Source organism: Phycodurus eques, chromosome 20 (assembly GCF_024500275.1).
Source record: "Phycodurus eques isolate BA_2022a chromosome 20, UOR_Pequ_1.1, whole genome shotgun sequence".
Taxonomy (NCBI): domain Eukaryota; kingdom Metazoa; phylum Chordata; class Actinopteri; order Syngnathiformes; family Syngnathidae; genus Phycodurus; species Phycodurus eques.
In genome coordinates this window covers 1622110-1639960 of record NC_084544.1, presented here as the reverse complement: position 1 = coordinate 1639960, position 17851 = coordinate 1622110, and the positions used below count along the sequence as shown (strand labels likewise).

Below are 17851 nucleotides of genomic sequence, written 5' to 3'. Positions count from 1 at the left end.
TATCTTTTATTTATTTACTTTCATGGTGCAGGTAAAATAAAAATAAAAATCCAGAATAGTATTTCAGATGGGAAGGTAGTTGATGGTGTAGTAGTACATTCACCTGACTTCAGTGCAGGTAGCATGGATTCAGTTCCCACTCAGTGACAGTGTGAATGTCAGTTTACAAACAGTTCAGCCTGCCCAAAATTTTGCCTGAAGTAACCCCGCGACCCTGAACAGGAGAAGCGGTGTAGAGAACAGATGGGTGGATTTTAAATATCAGGAATACATTTCTTCTTTTTCTATAAAATAAATATGCATATTTACATTGTCTAATTATATCCCCAATTCTAATCTTTTAAAAATGTATTTGAAAAATATATTACATTGGGCTTATACAAAAAACAAAACAAAACAAAAAACCTCTTCTCATGTCGCTTGTCAAATTGAATGTTTTAGTTTGAAATGCCAGAAAAAGACCAAAAAAAAAAATGTCATCAAGCTTCTTGTGCTGGGCTTCTTCCCTTTTGCTTTATGTAGAAAAAAAAAAATTGCAATTGTTTTGTTTCTTTCAAATATTTGTGGATGATTGAACGTACAGGAGGTCCAATTGACCCATGAACATTGTTAGTAAGAAAAGCACAGAGGGTTAATATGTAATGAATTCACGCAAACTAGAACTAGTAGACATTCCAACAGCTTCTTCCCTCTTGCGATCAACTTCTTAAACACCTAACCTATAATTCCATTACAACAAGCTGGCAATTTTTTGACTTGAGTTCGTTGTCACATTTCTGTGGGGCCAATTATGTATTACTTGTGCACTCACTGTAGTTGTCTCGCCATGCTGCACTATTTGCATATACTGGCCACTCATGCCAGAGTAGCATCTGCTCCATTTGCACACCGATTGAGGAGTATCTGTAACATTTGCACAACCGACATTGTCCCAGATGATCGCACTACTCGTCACTTTAAACCGCATACACTCCTTGAAGTCTCAGCGCCCTTTGCACAACGGTCATTGCGCCGGACTATTGCAATATTAGTCGTTCGAACTGCTCTAAGTGCTCGAGGACTCTGCATCTTTTTGCACAATTGTTTTTTGTCAATGTCTTTATGTCCCCAAAGTGTTCTGTAAATTGAGTGTCTGTTGTACTAGAGCGGCTCCAACTACCGGAGACAAATTCCTTGTGTGTTTTGGACATACTTGGCAAATAAAGATGATTCTGATTCTGATTCTGATCTATATTAAGTTGCTGCAGTAGAACTGAACAAAACGACGATGATCTGTACATGTTCTTTATTGTACTGTAAGCACGGCTTTTGAAATACACAGGACGGGCGTGGGGTGGGGTGGGGGGGTGAAATAAGACAACAATGGACAAACTACAAGGTTACATGGTACGAAAGAAAGAAGCCGATGTGACAGGTTTGATTCTGTAAAAGAATAGAAATAATCTACAAGTGTAAAGAGAGTGAGGCGGGGGGGAAAAAAGTGAAAAATAAAAAATGTGCACACCCCCATGGAGAACTATTCGGGATATTTATTTATTTTTTAATATATAAGATACATATCCACTACGTCGTCATTCTGAAAGGGGCGGACATTGTTTCCACATTTGTAAAATAAAATAAAAAAAAAAAGCACAAAAAAAAAATGGACATTTTTTAGGACTTGGATAAAAGAACCTAAAAAAATCAAATTAAAATGGCGAGTCATGCATAGCCAAGCACGTCTGCTTGTGTACCGCTTATGACTTTTTGTTATCTTTTGTGGTGGTCAGCACCTTTGGGACTAAATTATAATCTTCATAACATAAAAATGAACGTCAAGAGATGATCCCAGTTAGCTAGGGGGCGGGGTCATAAATCCTTTGAGCCAATGAGGAGGCGGGAAAGGACGGACATTTTCTTCATGAGTGACGGGCGTGTTCCCAAACAAGCCACAAGAGGGCGCCGGTTCCCCTATAGGCCGTCCGACGGCAGCTCGCTCCCGCTGGAGCCCGACTGGGCGCGCTTGATGTACAGGTTCAACAGCTTCAGCTGAAACACACGAACGACAACAAAAAGTCTGTGATTTGTAGCATCTGTGAATGTCATTTTCTCATCAGTGCTGTAACTTGTTTTATTTGACAAGGTTTCTACTTCCGCAGCCCTTTTGAGACTCTTTTGTGACGAAGGGCTACAAAGAAATCTGGCTTGACATTTGGTGGCTTGATTCTCCGCCAAGCTTTTTGCAAACAAAATACTCTAGATTTGGATCTGTGACTGGTGTAGTCATGTTTAGGGCTATTATGCTTTTATTTTGGTAGGTTGCTTCTTCAAATTTCTGTTGGCGACATGATGGTACTCAGACCAGGTTTTTGTGAACGAAAGGCTTTGCTTTGGCGCGCTTGTGACTGGACATTTGAATCTCATCTCGTCAGTTTAGTAACTGCTTTAATTTTGGTCGGTTTCCCATTGGAGGGCCGTCTACCATTAAACCACGATAAGCAGTGTTACTGATTTTCCTTTGGTGGGTTTCTACTTCCCTATTCCGTCTCACCTTGCTGCTGGACAGCTGGCTGAGGTGCGGCTTGAGGTCCTCGCCGATGACGGCGTAGATGGCCACCAAGCAGAAGACGCAGGCTTTCCTCACGCTGCTCTCAGAGTTGTCGTAACCCTGGTGACCGCACAGAAAAACACGTCGTTATCAGACTCCATTTTTGTTGTTGTTGTAAAATTCGGACATTCTCCCGTCACCTGTATGAGCCCCGGCACGATCTCGGGCAGCAGCCCGCCGAGGCCGTCGCGGGGGATCCTCTCCACCACCTTGGTCTGCATCTTGATGGCGGCCAGGTTGATGGGGTAGTCGGCCGACTGGATGATGGGACACAGCACCTTGATGCACTGCTCCGGGCTGATGGACAGTGCCAACATGGCCGCCGTCTCCTCGGCCGCCCGTACCACCTGTGGCAAACGCACACAAATCATAAACGTCATCGTTCGTATATTACAGATTTTTAAATAGTTCCAACCCCCCACCCCCCTCCCAGTATATAGCCAAGTCCAAATTTAGAGTTGCACGCCTTTAGTGTAGTACCACGTTGTGCCACAACATAACGAGCAGCACTGAGCTCTACTGGAAGAGTTGCAGCCTAATTAAGAGCAAGACGAAGAGGAAGACAAGGTCCCCAAATAATCCCAGGAAATAGTTGTTCCCACAGAGAGAATAATAAATAATGCCTATGTAACGGTAACATCTATGCTAATTTCCATTAGCCCGTCTGGAATTTCCCATTTTATATATAAGCATTAAGCTAACTGGCATTTGTGAGATGAAATTATATAGCTTGGTTGAACATTTGTGTTTAAATATACAATGTTGAATTCTCTTGTTTTATGGGTCAGTTTTACAGAAAAACCTAAACTGGGAGTGACAAATATATGGCTTAAAGCAAGCACACTTGGTCTCTTATTTGGAGAACTGTGTGAACTTTTCATTTCCTCAAAACGAAGTTATACGTTACTGTCGTCTCCCATTTCTTGACAGTGAGTGAGAACAGGCGCTAAGAAATACTTAAAAAAAATAAATAAAATAAAATAAAAAAAATAAAAATAAAAAATAAATCCATCCATCCAATTTCTAAACCGCTTATTTACACATTGAAATGTGTTGTGTGGGAGGGGTAATAGTACACACACACACACACACGCATCTTTCTAAAGGTCTCTTGTGGATTTATACCCATCACGGGTGGGTCCGTAACGCATGCCCGGCAATAAATGGGGGTTCACTTTATACTGTACAGTTTTCTTTAATCATTTAATTCCATGAATTGTGTGTGTATACCTCCTTGTGCGGGTCCTTGTGCGCCTCCAGGGCCTTCATGATGGTCAACTCTGCATAGTTTTTAAACCTCCAAGGCTGCTTGCTGAGAATCTCCCGCAGGACCCGCAGAGCCAGCGTTCGGATCACGTGCTGCGTTGGAAAAAGAAGACGTTAGCATCGCGTCGCTAATCGGTTAGCCACATTCTCAGGGAAATAAAGTTATTTTTAATTGATTTTAAGACCTCATATTTATCAATTATGACCGTTAGAAGTGGGCCCTATTTTAATTAAAAGTGATTTTTTTTTTTTTTTATACACCGTAGCCGCACATATTTGTCAAATTCTTGGTGTAATGTTTCAGTGTTTCAGGATCTGCGGCGTATAAACGGATGGCAGAGCATCCAATACGGCCCGCCACGCGCTTGCTGTGTTGCTTTGGTGCGTAGCTACCTCTCGGTCGCCCATGGTCTCCAGCAGCAGCAGCAGGATGGTCTTGAAATGCTCGTCCCACACCTGCAGCGTGTTGTCGTGGATGAGCTTGAGCAGCTCGCCGAGGGCCGCCTTGCGCTCCTCCACGCGCTCGTTGTGATTGGACAGCTCCTTCAGCAGCTCGCCCATCACCTCCGACTGGTCCAGGTTGCCTTCTGCCGACACGCAAAACGGAGACGTGAAGAAAGCGGGCGGGGCTGTATCAGAAACAAGGTTCGTGCTGCAGACAACTTTTGCGAATCAGAATGGTACCGCCTCTGCCAGGAAAACACCCTGAAAGCGGTACAAGCGAGTGTACTTTCTGTCCTCTTTACCATCCGGGAGCCGCTCCGAGTCGTCCACGCTGCCGTCTTTGCGGCCGGGTTTGTACGGAGAGTCAGAAAAGAGCTTGCGTGCACCCCGGGGACTGGAGGAGAGCAGGGGCGTGTTGAGGAGGGAGGTCTTGTTGTCCAGAGCCGTGCGCCCGCCGTCGGCGGGCTCCGGCGCTCGGCCGTCCACGCCGCCGCTGCCGCCCTCCTGGAGCTGGTCGTTCATGTCCTCTTGGCTGCGCACGCTGAAGTTCTGAATGGCCTCGGTGACGCCCTTCAGAGAGCTGTAGATGTCCTCCGAGTTCATGTTCTCCGTGTCGTAGTCGAATGCACTGCAAACCGCAAGAGAAGTCAATCCAGAAGCTGTGACGTAGACAAGCAAAGACGAGAATAAAGAAACCAATAAAGGTCTGAATGATGAACAAAACCGCCACCGTCCACATGACAGCTGGATCATGGATAATGCTTTATTTGCGCAAAGGGAAAGTAACGCATTTGAATCTGATTTGTCAATTTTCAAATTGAATGGAATAATTGTAAATAGAAGTAAAGAATGATTGATCATGACTAATATTCTCGCAAGTTTGGGTTGAAACCATCACGTAACTGACCCATAGTTCTACTAGTTATCGCAGATCACACGGGCTCCCGCTATCCTGATTTGCGGCGGGGTTTGGTCAGGTGACGTTCGCGAGGGGACTTACGAGGTTCATTTTAGCAGCAGACAGCAGAGGGCGATGACGCTGCATAACATGGCTGCCCCCCCCCCCCCCCCCAAAATATTCTTTCCCCCCAATTTTTTGTGTTTCAATCACAACTTAAATCCTATTTAATTCATTCATTCTAATTTTGTAATATGAAATTAGAAATAATTTACTATATACATTATTACTATAAGATTAATTTTCAATATGAATTGATTATAATTCAATGATAATTTAATTGATAGATTTTAATGTAATTTAAGGTTCTCTCTCAATGGTAAAAGTTTAATATATTCAACAAGAAAAAAAAAATATAATTTCATTGATTTCAAATGATCACAATTCAATTCAATTATGTATCATTATATATTAGACAATTCATTTCTTTCATTAAAAATGAAATTAAATTATATTGAAGTGAATCAATTAAAGCAATCAAAAGAATGGCTATATTTAAAAATACAATAAAAATATAAATAAATATAAAATAACTAATAATAATAAATCAATAGAAATAAAAATGGCTATAATTTCCAGCAGCTGTGGCGGACGGGTGCGTTACCATGGTGAGGGGGTGTTCTGCGAGGTGTTGGTGGGGGACGTCACCGGGCTGGACCAACTGGCAGGAGAGCGGGGGGTGTGTCGGGTCAGGGGGCTGCCTATCGTCGCCTGGGGGAGATAACGAGATCAATCTTTGCTTCGGGCGGGCGAGGAAATGTGCGCCGCGTCACCTGGGCTGCGTTTCCCGTGTTCTTCAGGTGGTTCTGGAGCAGCTTCGTGGCTCCGTCCTGGAAGGTCTTGGGCAGCGCTGCCAGCAGCATGGTGAACTCGGGCGTGTTGAGCTGGAAGAGGGTGATCAGCACCGCCTGTGCCGCCTGCGACGCCACAAAACGCAACACGCGTGACGTCGGCCGTAACCGCAAAACCTCCCGGGAACGGACCCGCAGAGTCCCGCGCACCTTTCTGACGTCCGAGCTCTTGGGGTCGGTGGTCCAGGTGATGATGCGCGAGACGGCCAGCCGAGTCTCGCTGGAGTTGACGAAGTCGGGAGCCTCCATCTGCAGCGTCAGAGTCTCGATGTACCGCAGAATGGCCACCTTCACCTGCCGCCACACGCAACAATGACACAAACGTTTAGCTTGGGAGGAGCCGCTGTTCGACATGGAAAAATGTTCAACCGCAGCACGTTTGCGTCACCAGCTGGTCTGAAAATCAAAAATGAGCCGACAAAATCACTTTGAAGGAAATCAAACTCAAGAGTTGAGCTAGTTTGGTGTTTTACGGCAAGTCAACTTTGCCACCGTGCTGCGCCTGCAATGACCAAAATTCTAATCCCTCAAAATGTTGCATCTACACTGGTGACTTGAAATACAAGTTTTATTTGTTAAGTGACCACACAAAGTCTTTTATGCCAAAACGTCTTTCTCCATTGAAATGAATGTAAATGCCCTTAATCCGTTCCAGCAACGACGACAAAATGTTTGTAGTGTGTTTTTTAATAAGGAAAATAGCACTCTGTAATATTGTACATCAAAATATACAATAATTACATAATTAAAAGGTCACATTTTTCCTTCAATTCAACGGACACTGTGCTGCTCCTGGTGCGGTTGCTTTTAAAGTGCTCGATAAATAAAGTTGAGTTGAGTGTGTGCGCCTTGGCCACCCGGGGGCAATAAAATACAGACCTACAGATGTAGTCTACACGGAGATAGTCTCTGCTCCTAAGTAAACCATTGTAATATTAGTCGTTCTGCGCAGAGGATAAAGAATGCATGCCTGTGAGTATTGTTATATCTGTCTGCATCTGTTGCTCCGTCGATTGTCTTCAAATATACGTTGCTTAAAGGGTTATAACACCGTGACACCAAAGGTAGTAGTTAGCCCCTCCTACAGCATTTCCCATTATGTGTTAGCATTAAGACAAAGCTATGTAGTTTGGTTAAAACTGCACAAACTGCAGCTTGTTGTGAAGTGAGTTGAGTTTTCTGCCACCATGCAGCGGTCGTCCCTTAAATATTTTTTTTTTTAAAAAGTCAGCAAAATAAAAAAACGTTTGACCAATGGCTCATATCTTGGAAAAACTCTAGTCAGGTCACTTGTATCTCAAGACACCACTGAATTTATAAAGTTTGTGTGATTCAAACTTGGTAGCAATCGGACATCAAATCTAGTACGAGTTTGTCTTTGAAGGACCCCTGAAAATAGGCAAAAATGACTGAAAATGGACGGTTTCAGCCAAAATGGCAGATTTCCTGTCTTTTTCGTCATGACCCGCAAACTTTTTTGCGGGTCTACTCGTGATAGACATGCCAAACGAAATTCACGTTCCTTAAGTGCACCGGGAACACGGCAATTTCCTCCTTAATGACTTTAGGGCGGCACACTGTTGCTCCCCCCAGGAGCGCACTGACCTGGCAGGAGCGTCTCCAGGCGGCGGCCTGCTCATCTAGCGAGCAGGCGTGGCGCCGCGCCCTGGGGGGGAACAATTTTACCCCGGACCCTCCCCCGCCTCGCCCGCAACATGAGCTCCGCACAGGCTTCAGAGAGAGAGAGGAGAAGCACGGCGTCAAGTCAGCGGAGTGTGACAAAGATGGGGGGAGGACAGAGGGAGGGAAGGAGCAGATCGGCAGAGGAGGATGGGGAGAAAAGCCGCGTTTCCACCAAGCAGCCCCGTTTGGGTCGGTACCAAAATAACTGGCTTTGACAGGTAGTGTGAAATTGGTTCACAGTCGAGTGGATATAAAAAGTCAACACACACTTGTTCAATTGCCAGGTTTTTGTGCCACATCATCAATTTATCATCAAGTCACTTTAGCAAAGTCACTTTAATTACGTATCAGTAACTCAAGGAATAACTGTAACAAACTGCTACCAAGTGACTAAGTAAAACAAAGTGAAAGTAAGCAAAACATTGTCAGGAAAAGCCTACTAGAACATCTGAACTTGATCAGAGGCACTTTAAATGATTGCAGGTGTGTGCTGACTCCCCATTTAACAAGGGTTTGAATTTGATTGGTTAATTCTGAACACAGCCCCAGTCCCAGTTGCAAGAGGGTGTGCACACTTGTGCAACTACATTATCTTGACTGTTTATTTTTAGATATGTTAGCGTCAAAGGATGTGGGGGCATAATGGTGAAGGAGTGATAGCAAGAAGAACTCACTCAGGAGGTTTTGTTGAGAAAGAGCGCTTGCGACAACTGTTACCATGGTTACCGCTAGCCCACCGTCCCTTCCGGCTACACACTCTTGTTTCGACACAAACACAAACACACACAGACCTCGTAGTGGTTACCTTAAGGTTGGGTGTCTGCGTTTGGTCCACGGTGAACCTCATGAGGATGGTAAACTGGAGGTCGTTGGGGAAGGACTCGCTGCAGGGACAAGACGCCTTAAAACAAGCACGGTGGTGCCAAAGTGCGTGCGGTAATGTAAGCGCGCTTTCTCCACTGACCGCGTCACGTCCAGCGCCCTCTGGACCTTGGCTTGCACCGAGCCCAGCAGGTCGGCGCCCATCTTCTTCAGCAGCTGCGTGAGCAGCACAAACAGCCAGTCCTGAAGGTCGTCCTTGTGGACCAAGATGAAGTCCACCAAAGTCTCCAGAAACATGCTGAACACCTGACAACGCACGCAAAAACAACACAGTTACAGGCTGTCATCTGATAAAATGTATTTCCTCAAATTACAGCCGCCTCCCTTTTCCCCGCCATCATGAAAACAAGTAGCACCTGTGATTACTCCAGTACAGTGGCCCTAACTGCCATTTGAACTCCCTTGCTAACCAAAACAGCAGCACCTACCAAGGAATTCAAGTCCTAGTGCATGTTGTGTATATGAAATCACACATCACATGGCGACAGTGTCATTGATGAAGCGTCTACTGCTGGCCTTGTTCTACTTGTACGCGTACGAGTTTTGCATTTATTTTTACAGTGTAAAGGGTGCTCAAATTGACCTGAAGTTTAAAACGTAACTAGATGGCGTCGGGTATTAAACAGAAACCTTCCATCACGTAGGCCTCGACTTGAGGGAAGTGATAAACTTTTGTCCATTAGAAAAACAAGGCTTAACTATAACTAGACTAGTCTAGCATTTGGAACCCACTCGTTAACCAAAACAGCAGCATCTACAGAGAAATTCAAGTGCGGAGTCATAACGCGTGTTGTGAAATTAAGTTCCTCGTGTACTATTACAGACGATCACACGCTATTCCAAAAATGTGACATCTTCCAGTAAACAGGAAAAGTAGTAATTGAACTTATAACCGCTACCTACTGGTCGTGGCGACAGAGACTCTCAACGCTTCGCTTTCTAAGCCACATATGAAATTTTAAATATAGTTGCCGCTCAGTGTGCGGCGGGCCTTAGCTGCCTTGTTGACAGAAGGTCCCCAAGTCATCCGATAAGCTTCACGTCATAATCAAACGACCACCACGGGACACCGCGGGCGGCATCACACCACCGAGTGGCGTATTTTAGGCGCTCCGGTTGCCGCAACGCCGTGGGTATTCTACCGTGTACACAAATCCGTTCTTTGTGCTCAGAGTCGTTAGGAAGTGACTTTAGAGGAGTGTCGCGTTACAATCCATCGGCCACGCTCCCATTAAACAACAGCTCGAAGAGATACTTTGACGACAGGGAACAATGCATCTTTCAGGGAGGAAAGCTTTTCACCTTAGCAATGGGTTAGCATTTCATCTGAACAACAGACACACTTACTCTCTGTGGAGTTCCAGGGAGGAGCAGCAGTAGCATGGAGGGGAAACAGAATAAGACACACTGGTTACATTAAAAAAAAAAAAAAAACAGAACACTTTATGGAGTCAAATGTCCGGACATGTGACGTTTTGCGTAGAAGAGATGCAAGAAGGAACCACAAAAAAAAAAATGGGAATGAGGTGGACGGGACGGGATGGGATGCGGTACCTTGAAGGAGGCCGAGCTTATACCGGATTCTGCCGTGCCGTACACCCTGCCGGAGTCTCGCTGAAATTCATTGAAATCATCAAAAGGTCAAAAAAATCAAAGGAAAAAGGGAGGGAAGGGAGGGAAGAGGGTCCCATGCGGGTTAGATGGAGTGCAGTGCAGTTGGTTAAAATAAATAAATAAATAAATAAAATTTAAAAATAAATAAAATAAAAGATGGCAGCCCGACTAGTTGTCTGAACTTCTGGGTGAGGAAGTAGAAGAAGCCAACGCGGCCAAAGACGTTCCATCCAGTGAGGTCACACGCACACTCGGGCGTGGCATGCCGTTAGAGAATTCTGCATGCCTTTGTGTGTGTTTATGTGCGCGTCATGCATCTTTGGGGAATAAACCTCCCGTTTCGGCTGCAGGTCAAATTGACCTGAAATTTAAAGCTCTCAAAATCAATATTCTATATATGTCAAAAAAAACAAAACATAAAAATGGGGTTGGATAAAACTTTTCCTGCTGTTTTCTTTTCATTATACAGTACCTACACTCCTCACAAAAAAGGAATACAGTTGTGCCTCAAGATAGGCAAGAAGCGACTTACGGGTTTTGAGCTACGAGCCGTCGTTCGGGCCGCTATTTTTCTTTGACGTGCGAGCAGAAATTTGAGATACAAGCGCAGTACGGTGGCAGTGACTCAACTCACTTGACAACGGGCTGCAGTTTGGCAGATAGTCAACAATTCTTCAAAAAAGAGGACTCAAGATGTTGCCTTCCGCTCGCTTAATGCTAACGCACAATGCAAAACGCCATAGACATGTTAACGAATAGCATCGATCGTTGCAGTGTTATAACTAGGGCTTCAACGAACAATTATTTTCCATTATTTTTTCTGTTAATTGGTGAATCAGATAAAAACCATAAAATTTCCATGCCTTTATTCAAGAACAAGACATTAATTCAAATTGACAGTGCAGAAATGCTTAAAAAAATGAATTGATTCAGTTACAGATTTGGTCTGTAACATGTCAGAAAACAGGCAAAAATGTTGATAATTATTTTACAAAGCTAAAGATGTTGGCGGATGTCATTTTGATGAAACAAAGAGAATCAGTCTGCCTTATTATTATAAGGAATTAATTAATATTTACTTCTTTATTATAATAATAATAATAAGAATAATAATTACTGAGGGTAAAAATCATAGGATTTCGACAATTTTAAGTTAAAAAAGGTCTCTAAACGATTAATCGATTATCAAAAATCATTATCGATTGATTTCATAATTGATTAGTTGTCCATTAATTGTTGTACCTTTAACTACAACACTTTAAAAAAACGGATATTTGAACACAATTGATACAGCAACACATTTAGATGGAGAATATAATACTCAAGAGCAGATTTTCTTTATCCTCTGTAAAAAAAAAAAACTAATATTACTGCAGTTGACTGAGTCACTTACAGTTGTTGTGAGTCTTCATAACTGTATTATACTGCCCCCCGGTGGCCAAGGTGGGCACACCAGAAGGAGTCAGTAAAAATTATACAGAGCTCTTTTCTGTATTAATAATCACATTATGAAAATGTGTTGTTTTTTTTTAGGGTGGGGGGTAGAGGGCGCTGGAACAGATTAACGACATTTTCCAATAATTCCAATGGGGAAAGATGATTAGCGATACAGAGTTACGAGTGTGCTCACGAAACAAATAAAATTTGTATTTCAAGGCACCACTGTGCCGGGCTTTGGGGTGAAATTTCAGGATGACCCTAAAATGCACTACAACCTTTACAGGGGAACTTTATTTGACCTTTGAATGTCCAACAGTTCTGTTGTTTCGGTACTTTTTGCACAACTTGTTGCTCTCTAACAAGGAGCTGATTAGCAAAATTCTAAACAGGTGTATGATCCATGAAAATGTACTCTTTTATTCCTGTGACTCTTCCAGTCTCTCTTGCGCTTGTTGCAATTCGCTGATGACACTCTTAAGCTCATTGGCCACTTCCTGTTTGACGCTTCACACACCTGTTGTAAATTTTGCCGTTCAATAACAGGAAGGAGGTGCTGGTGTGACTCTGTCCTCGTTTTTTTTGGGGAGGCAGAATCCGGTACAGTGAGGAATGGCGGGAAATAAAATGATGGATTTGTGCAATTACAGCGAGCGAGTGAGTGAGTGAGTGAGTGCGTGCGTGTGTGTGTGTGTGTGTGAGACGTGGACTCCGTCCATGCAAACCGTACCTTGCTATGAGGGTCGGCAAACATGCGGGTGAAGATCTCGCAGAGCCTCTTCAACTCCACACGGCTGCGGAATGTAATAATAATAAAAAATATATATATATAAAAAAAGAAGGCAGAATTCAAGGATCGTTGAGGTGGTTCTGAGACACGCGGGTCTGATGCCACGACGGCCGACCCACCTGAGGGTGCGCTGGTTCTTCAGAAGGGCCTGGAGACCCAGTAGACCCTCCTTCCTTTCGGACCAGTTGGCACTGGCGCAGCGGTTCAGCACCTGGATAGTCCACAAACATCAGACACACTTTACTTATTGACTTTGCCTTGGTGGAGGTCGAAACCTCTTCCGTCACAAACACAGACAGACACAGAGAGAGAAACCATTTCCTCCCGGTCAAGTGGAGATAAGTTCACGTAAACACGGACGACAACACCAAAGCCGACTGCAAATGATGCTCTGCAAAATGGATGATGAACGGCGCTCGGGCGGCCGCCACCGCGGGCCGTCGGACAAGCACAGAGTTTCCCGACCCCCAAATGTAAGTACCGGTACTCGGTATGAAAAAGTGGTATCTGCGCATCCCTAATTCAAACACACACTCATCTTTACACACAGACCAACCGACGGCCTGACCTCGGCCACGTCTTCGGTCTGCCTCATGTATGTGGGTATGGCGCCCCCGTTCCGGGAGCTGTAGGATCTCTCCGAGCAGGCGCTAGACGCGTCGCTGTTGGCGTCGTCGTCAGAGTACATGCTGTAGTTCTCGTACCGCCGCCGCGCCGGCTTCTTCTGCGAGAGAAGCAAAACAACAGAGAAGAAAGAGAGGCGGCTAATTTATTATTTTTTCTATTTACTATGCATGTTTTGCATTTACCTTTAAAACGTCAGCTATTCATTGAATACATGGAATTATGTTCAAAAATATTGCTAACCTATGAATCACTGAACTAACGTTAAGCTGTATAAGCACTCCTTTTGAGAACTGCTTCACATATCTGTTGCATGATTTATTACAAACATCTAAAGTAAACATCTGTGAACAATTGCTTTCCTGCGAATGACTGAATGTCATATTTTGTGCATAAGTAATAGTAACTTCTGATGATTTCTCCATAAAACACAATTGCCACAAATGTTGCTTCGATGGCTTCAGATTTTTTGTACTGCTCCCCTACTGGATTGGAGGCACATTGCAGCTATTTTCATGACTTTTCTCCTGAAATATGAGCTCTGTCTGTGACCTCAGGGTGGTGATAAATACCAAAGAGCCACTTTTGGTGGAAATACACGGGTGGTGGTCTTCTGAGTACTAAACACACACACACAACAAGGCAAGACAAGACAAGACCAAAGGTACAAGGCAAGGGAAAAAGAGGCTGACCTTAGATCGCATGTCTCCCAACAGCTGACAGCATTAAACAAGAGGTAGAAGCAGGGTTAGTTTACGCACGCGCACACATACACACGCGCGCTTATGCTTTTCATACCAAGGCGTCCGCTAGTGCCTCTTCCACGTCCGAGCCGGTGTTGAGAACCCTCATGGCGCTGACCGAGGAGGACAGGCGGCTGGACTGACCCATGCCGAAACTCGAGCCTGCAGTTTGGAAGCAGACGCGACGGATGTGAGGGAAAATGTGAGGAGAAACGAACAAAGGAGGCCTGGCATGCTTGGGATAAAACTTCAAAATATGCAAAGGGTGATGACTCATCCATGACAAAACTGTAAGTTCATGTTGTGATTGGTTAGATGACATTTGAGGACAAAATTTGGCTGAAAGAAAACAGGAAAACGGCATCAGTGTCCACTGATGAATACAGTTGTGTTCACAATAGCAGCGTGGAAGCTGTGTTGCATTTTTTGAAACACTCAAAATATAAATATATATTTATATATAAACTGGAAAATAGATTCTGCAAATTAAGCTCTATGAGCAATGTGTTTGAGAAGTGTTTAACATGAAACTAACATTTACTGTATGCTCAAATATTTCACTTTTCTCTAAATTGCGGAACTAAAATGGAGTTGCATAAGTATGGTTTCTGAGAAGTGCTTCACATGTGAGTTGCAATTTCTTTACAAACTTCAACATTTATTGTAAGAAGTGAACAATGATGATTTCATGTGAATCACTGAACCAACATTTAGATGTGCTAACACTCTTTCTGCGAACTGCTTCACATTTGAGCTGCATTTCTTTAGAAAAATGAAAAATGCTCCAATGTTTTGCTTGTATAGTATGGCAGGTGATCATGTTTTATTTTTTCATGTTTTTACTTGAGAGTAGAAGGTTGAATTTGTCTTAAAAAAATGCAAACACTGCCATCTTTTATTACGTTTTTAAGTTTCTGTCAAAGAGTAAAGACCTTTCATGCATTTTGAGCTTAAAAAACACTTGCTGCTAACCTGCACACAACTGACAATGCTTTTAACATAATGGGAAGGAAACATGCGATTCCACTGGAAGGCTCTGGCATCCTAAATGCAAAAACAATAAATCAAAAGAAGCAAGAAGAAGGAAACAGAAAAGTGGTGCAGCAAAGAAAAGACAAAGATGTGAAATCAAGGCCAACTGGATGGTCGGTTGGTTGGTTACGATACGAAGAACAAGTAGAAGTACTCAGCCTTCACCTGCGGCCCCAAAAGCATCGGGTGTGTGGAGAGCTCCCGTGGAGCGAGAGTAGCTCCGCGTGGCTGTAACCCAGATTCAAACATACACACAGGCACACACACTTTAAGTTAGCCCCCCGCGTCGCTCCATGCTAAGGGCGTGAGCGGAATTGGAAAAGTCCCGCAAAAAAACATGCAAGGGATTTGGGTTGTTTTACTGTAAATTGTAAACCTTTCCAAAGGTGGACGGCGAGCAGCGGTGGGGGGGTGGGGGGGGGGGGCTTCCGGCTACTGCAACTCACCGAGGGGCGTGAAGGAGCGTACGGGGCTGGTGTCCCGGCTGCTTTCCCTGCTGGCCTCTCGGCTGCAGCCCTGACTCATACTGGGCCGGGGGATGCGGCTGCCCCGGGCTGACGGGAAAAACGCCAGCCGAGCGGGGGTTTGAGAGTGTCGCAAAAGGACGAGGAGAAGGAAGAAGAATATTGTGAAAGACAAAGAGAGAGAGTGTAAATGTGAGGGAAAAGGAGGAGGAAAATGTGACATAAAGGAAGGAATGTGAACACTGGTCAACTTCAAGTTCAAGTAAAATGCAGATGAGCTTCTATGTCAATTCTTTTAGGCCACGCCCACGCAAACAAAGGTATTTTTTACTTTGTTTTTGTAGTTTTCTGCACAGTTACGATCATATTTAACATGTCTCGATGCTTAGAAGAGAGCCTTGTGAAACACCACTTTGAACACCTGCTTTTGGCTGGAGAATATGGTGATGATGATGATGATGTAATTGTCTTTGATGCTTCATACAAACATCGGATATAGATATAAATGAAAAGGCACGGAGGCTAAAAATAGAGCCTTGTGAAGTGCCACTTTCAACATGAAGAGAATCGATTCTGTATAATTAAAACTACTGTAAAAAAAGAAAAACATATTTTGTCTCGTGTGCTACGACTCAGGGACAGCCCACACACGAGATTCCTCTTTTGCAAGATTTGTTTGTGCCTTTTCTCTTTCTTTGGCATCGCATTTAAGTTAGCATGCACACCCTGGTCTTGAAATAAGCGTGGGCGTCGCCTGAAGCGCAAGTGAAATGGATTCATCTGATCAGGAACACTGCAGTTTTTCAAAATAAAACGATTTGTCATTGATCTGTGGACAAGTCGTCCGTGCTCACACTGAACACCGTATTCATCCTGCATTTTCGGCCATCACTAAACAAGGACAAAGGAAGTGAGATTAATTGAAAGGGTGGCGGCAAGGACGGAATGCTTGATCGCACCTCAGCCGATGTCCAGCCAATCAGGGTTAATTGCCGGCTTCATCACAAGGATGAAAATAAACGGACGTAACGCGAGAAGGCTCGTTTGTTCGTATGGAGACGCAAGGATCGTGCGTCCGTATTGTGATGATAACGTTAGAGAGGGAGTCGGGACGACGAATAGACGGACGGAAGGATCACAAAGCGTAGAGATTGAGGGGCGAGGTAGCGGCGGTCCCGGGAAAAGCCTTACCTCCTCTGCTGGCGCCGTTGTAGATGGAACTGATGTTGGAGGGAGCTGGAGAAGCAGCAAGTGGGAAGAGAAAGGAGGACAGACGGGGAGCAGGAGGGGGTGAAAACACAGAAAGGACATTTTTGGACAGATTTTACTTGAAGGTTTTAGGACGAAAGATGCAAAATCATGGGAGATAGCCATCTTAGCTCAAAAGGTATTTCTATGACATGGACCACCGAATCCCTTTAAGCAAAGACGGCACCAATTTGATGTCATGATGAGTTGTGTGTAGAATTTGGAGGGGGAAAAAAGAATGTTTCTATTTTTGAATAAGGCTGTAACATAAAAAAATGTGGAATCATTTAAGCGTTGTGAATACTTCCTGGATAAACTGTAAAATCAAACAAATTTATCACAAGGACACTCAAATTAAGCTGTAGAAATATCAACAAGGATGGTCAGAGCTTTTTGGGCTTCATGGCAAAAGCTGTGAATACGTGATTTCTTAGTTATTTTGAATACATTTGCAATAACCTCCCAAAAACATTTTTTACCTTGTCATTATGGGTTACATGTAGAATTTTTAGGAAAAAATGAATTTAATAATTTTGGGGGAAAAAAGTGGAAAAGGTGAAGCGCAATGAATACTTTCGGGATGCACAAAGCAAAAATGCAGGTGTTCCCGCACTCACCAACAGACAAGCGTGTAGGGGAAGAGTCTCTGGAGCACCCCTGGCTGCGGGGGATGCGGCTCCGCCTGCGCCCGTCCCCGGCGGCGCCCGGCAACACCCGGTGGGCCGACGAGCTCATGGTGCTGAGCGTCGTGGTGGTCAGCACGCGGCCGGGGGAGCCGCTGCGGCTTCCCGCTTCGGGAAGAGAGGACGTCGAGTCAGACCAGTGACAGCAAAAATCAACAATATTTATAATAACGTGCCCATCACGTCATGTGTGCAAGCCAACTTCCCGTCTGCCTGGAGAACAAACCAATGAGAGCGCTTGCCACAGACACGCACGACATTTATGCTAATGGCACGCAGCTAGGCTAAAAACATCAACAAGTGAGATTCACGGGTGTTAGACAATGAATGGTTGTGCGGACTAGAAAAATGCAGTTTTGATACCAAATATGTACATTTTTCCACAAACAGTTGTTCTTTTACTCAACTGCAGATGGGTGAGACATCGTGCAGGTGGGAGGCCTTTATTTGTACGTATTTTCAGACCAATAACGAACTGGGCCTAATGGAAAACTAGACAGACCTGTATATTTTCTAAGGGAGGATAAAGGAGGCATATAATTAAG

The 17851-nt window shown here is 44.2% G+C and overlaps 1 protein-coding gene across 1 annotated transcript in view; it reads right to left on the bottom strand.

Moving 5' to 3' along the window:
• Positions 1–1276: 1276 nt before the first annotated feature.
• clasp2 (cytoplasmic linker associated protein 2) overlaps positions 1277–17851 on the bottom strand; it is a 46917-nt gene continuing 30342 nt past the window's right edge. Inside the window, exons 23-44 of the mRNA XM_061664505.1 lie at positions 17241–17414; positions 16567–16611; positions 15358–15465; positions 15077–15139; positions 13935–14041; positions 13829–13852; positions 13081–13236; positions 12632–12723; positions 12453–12516; positions 10226–10285; positions 10019–10021; positions 8754–8917; positions 8595–8673; positions 6257–6400; positions 6029–6172; positions 5860–5966; positions 4600–4925; positions 4247–4440; positions 3818–3946; positions 2728–2934; positions 2531–2647; positions 1277–2028 (exon numbers count right to left, since the gene is read on the bottom strand). Of these exons, the coding sequence (XP_061520489.1) occupies positions 1951–2028; positions 2531–2647; positions 2728–2934; positions 3818–3946; positions 4247–4440; positions 4600–4925; positions 5860–5966; positions 6029–6172; positions 6257–6400; positions 8595–8673; positions 8754–8917; positions 10019–10021; positions 10226–10285; positions 12453–12516; positions 12632–12723; positions 13081–13236; positions 13829–13852; positions 13935–14041; positions 15077–15139; positions 15358–15465; positions 16567–16611; positions 17241–17414 (2585 nt within the window). The 3' untranslated portion in view covers positions 1277–1950. The remainder of the gene's footprint in view (positions 2029–2530; positions 2648–2727; positions 2935–3817; positions 3947–4246; positions 4441–4599; positions 4926–5859; positions 5967–6028; positions 6173–6256; positions 6401–8594; positions 8674–8753; positions 8918–10018; positions 10022–10225; positions 10286–12452; positions 12517–12631; positions 12724–13080; positions 13237–13828; positions 13853–13934; positions 14042–15076; positions 15140–15357; positions 15466–16566; positions 16612–17240; positions 17415–17851) is intronic.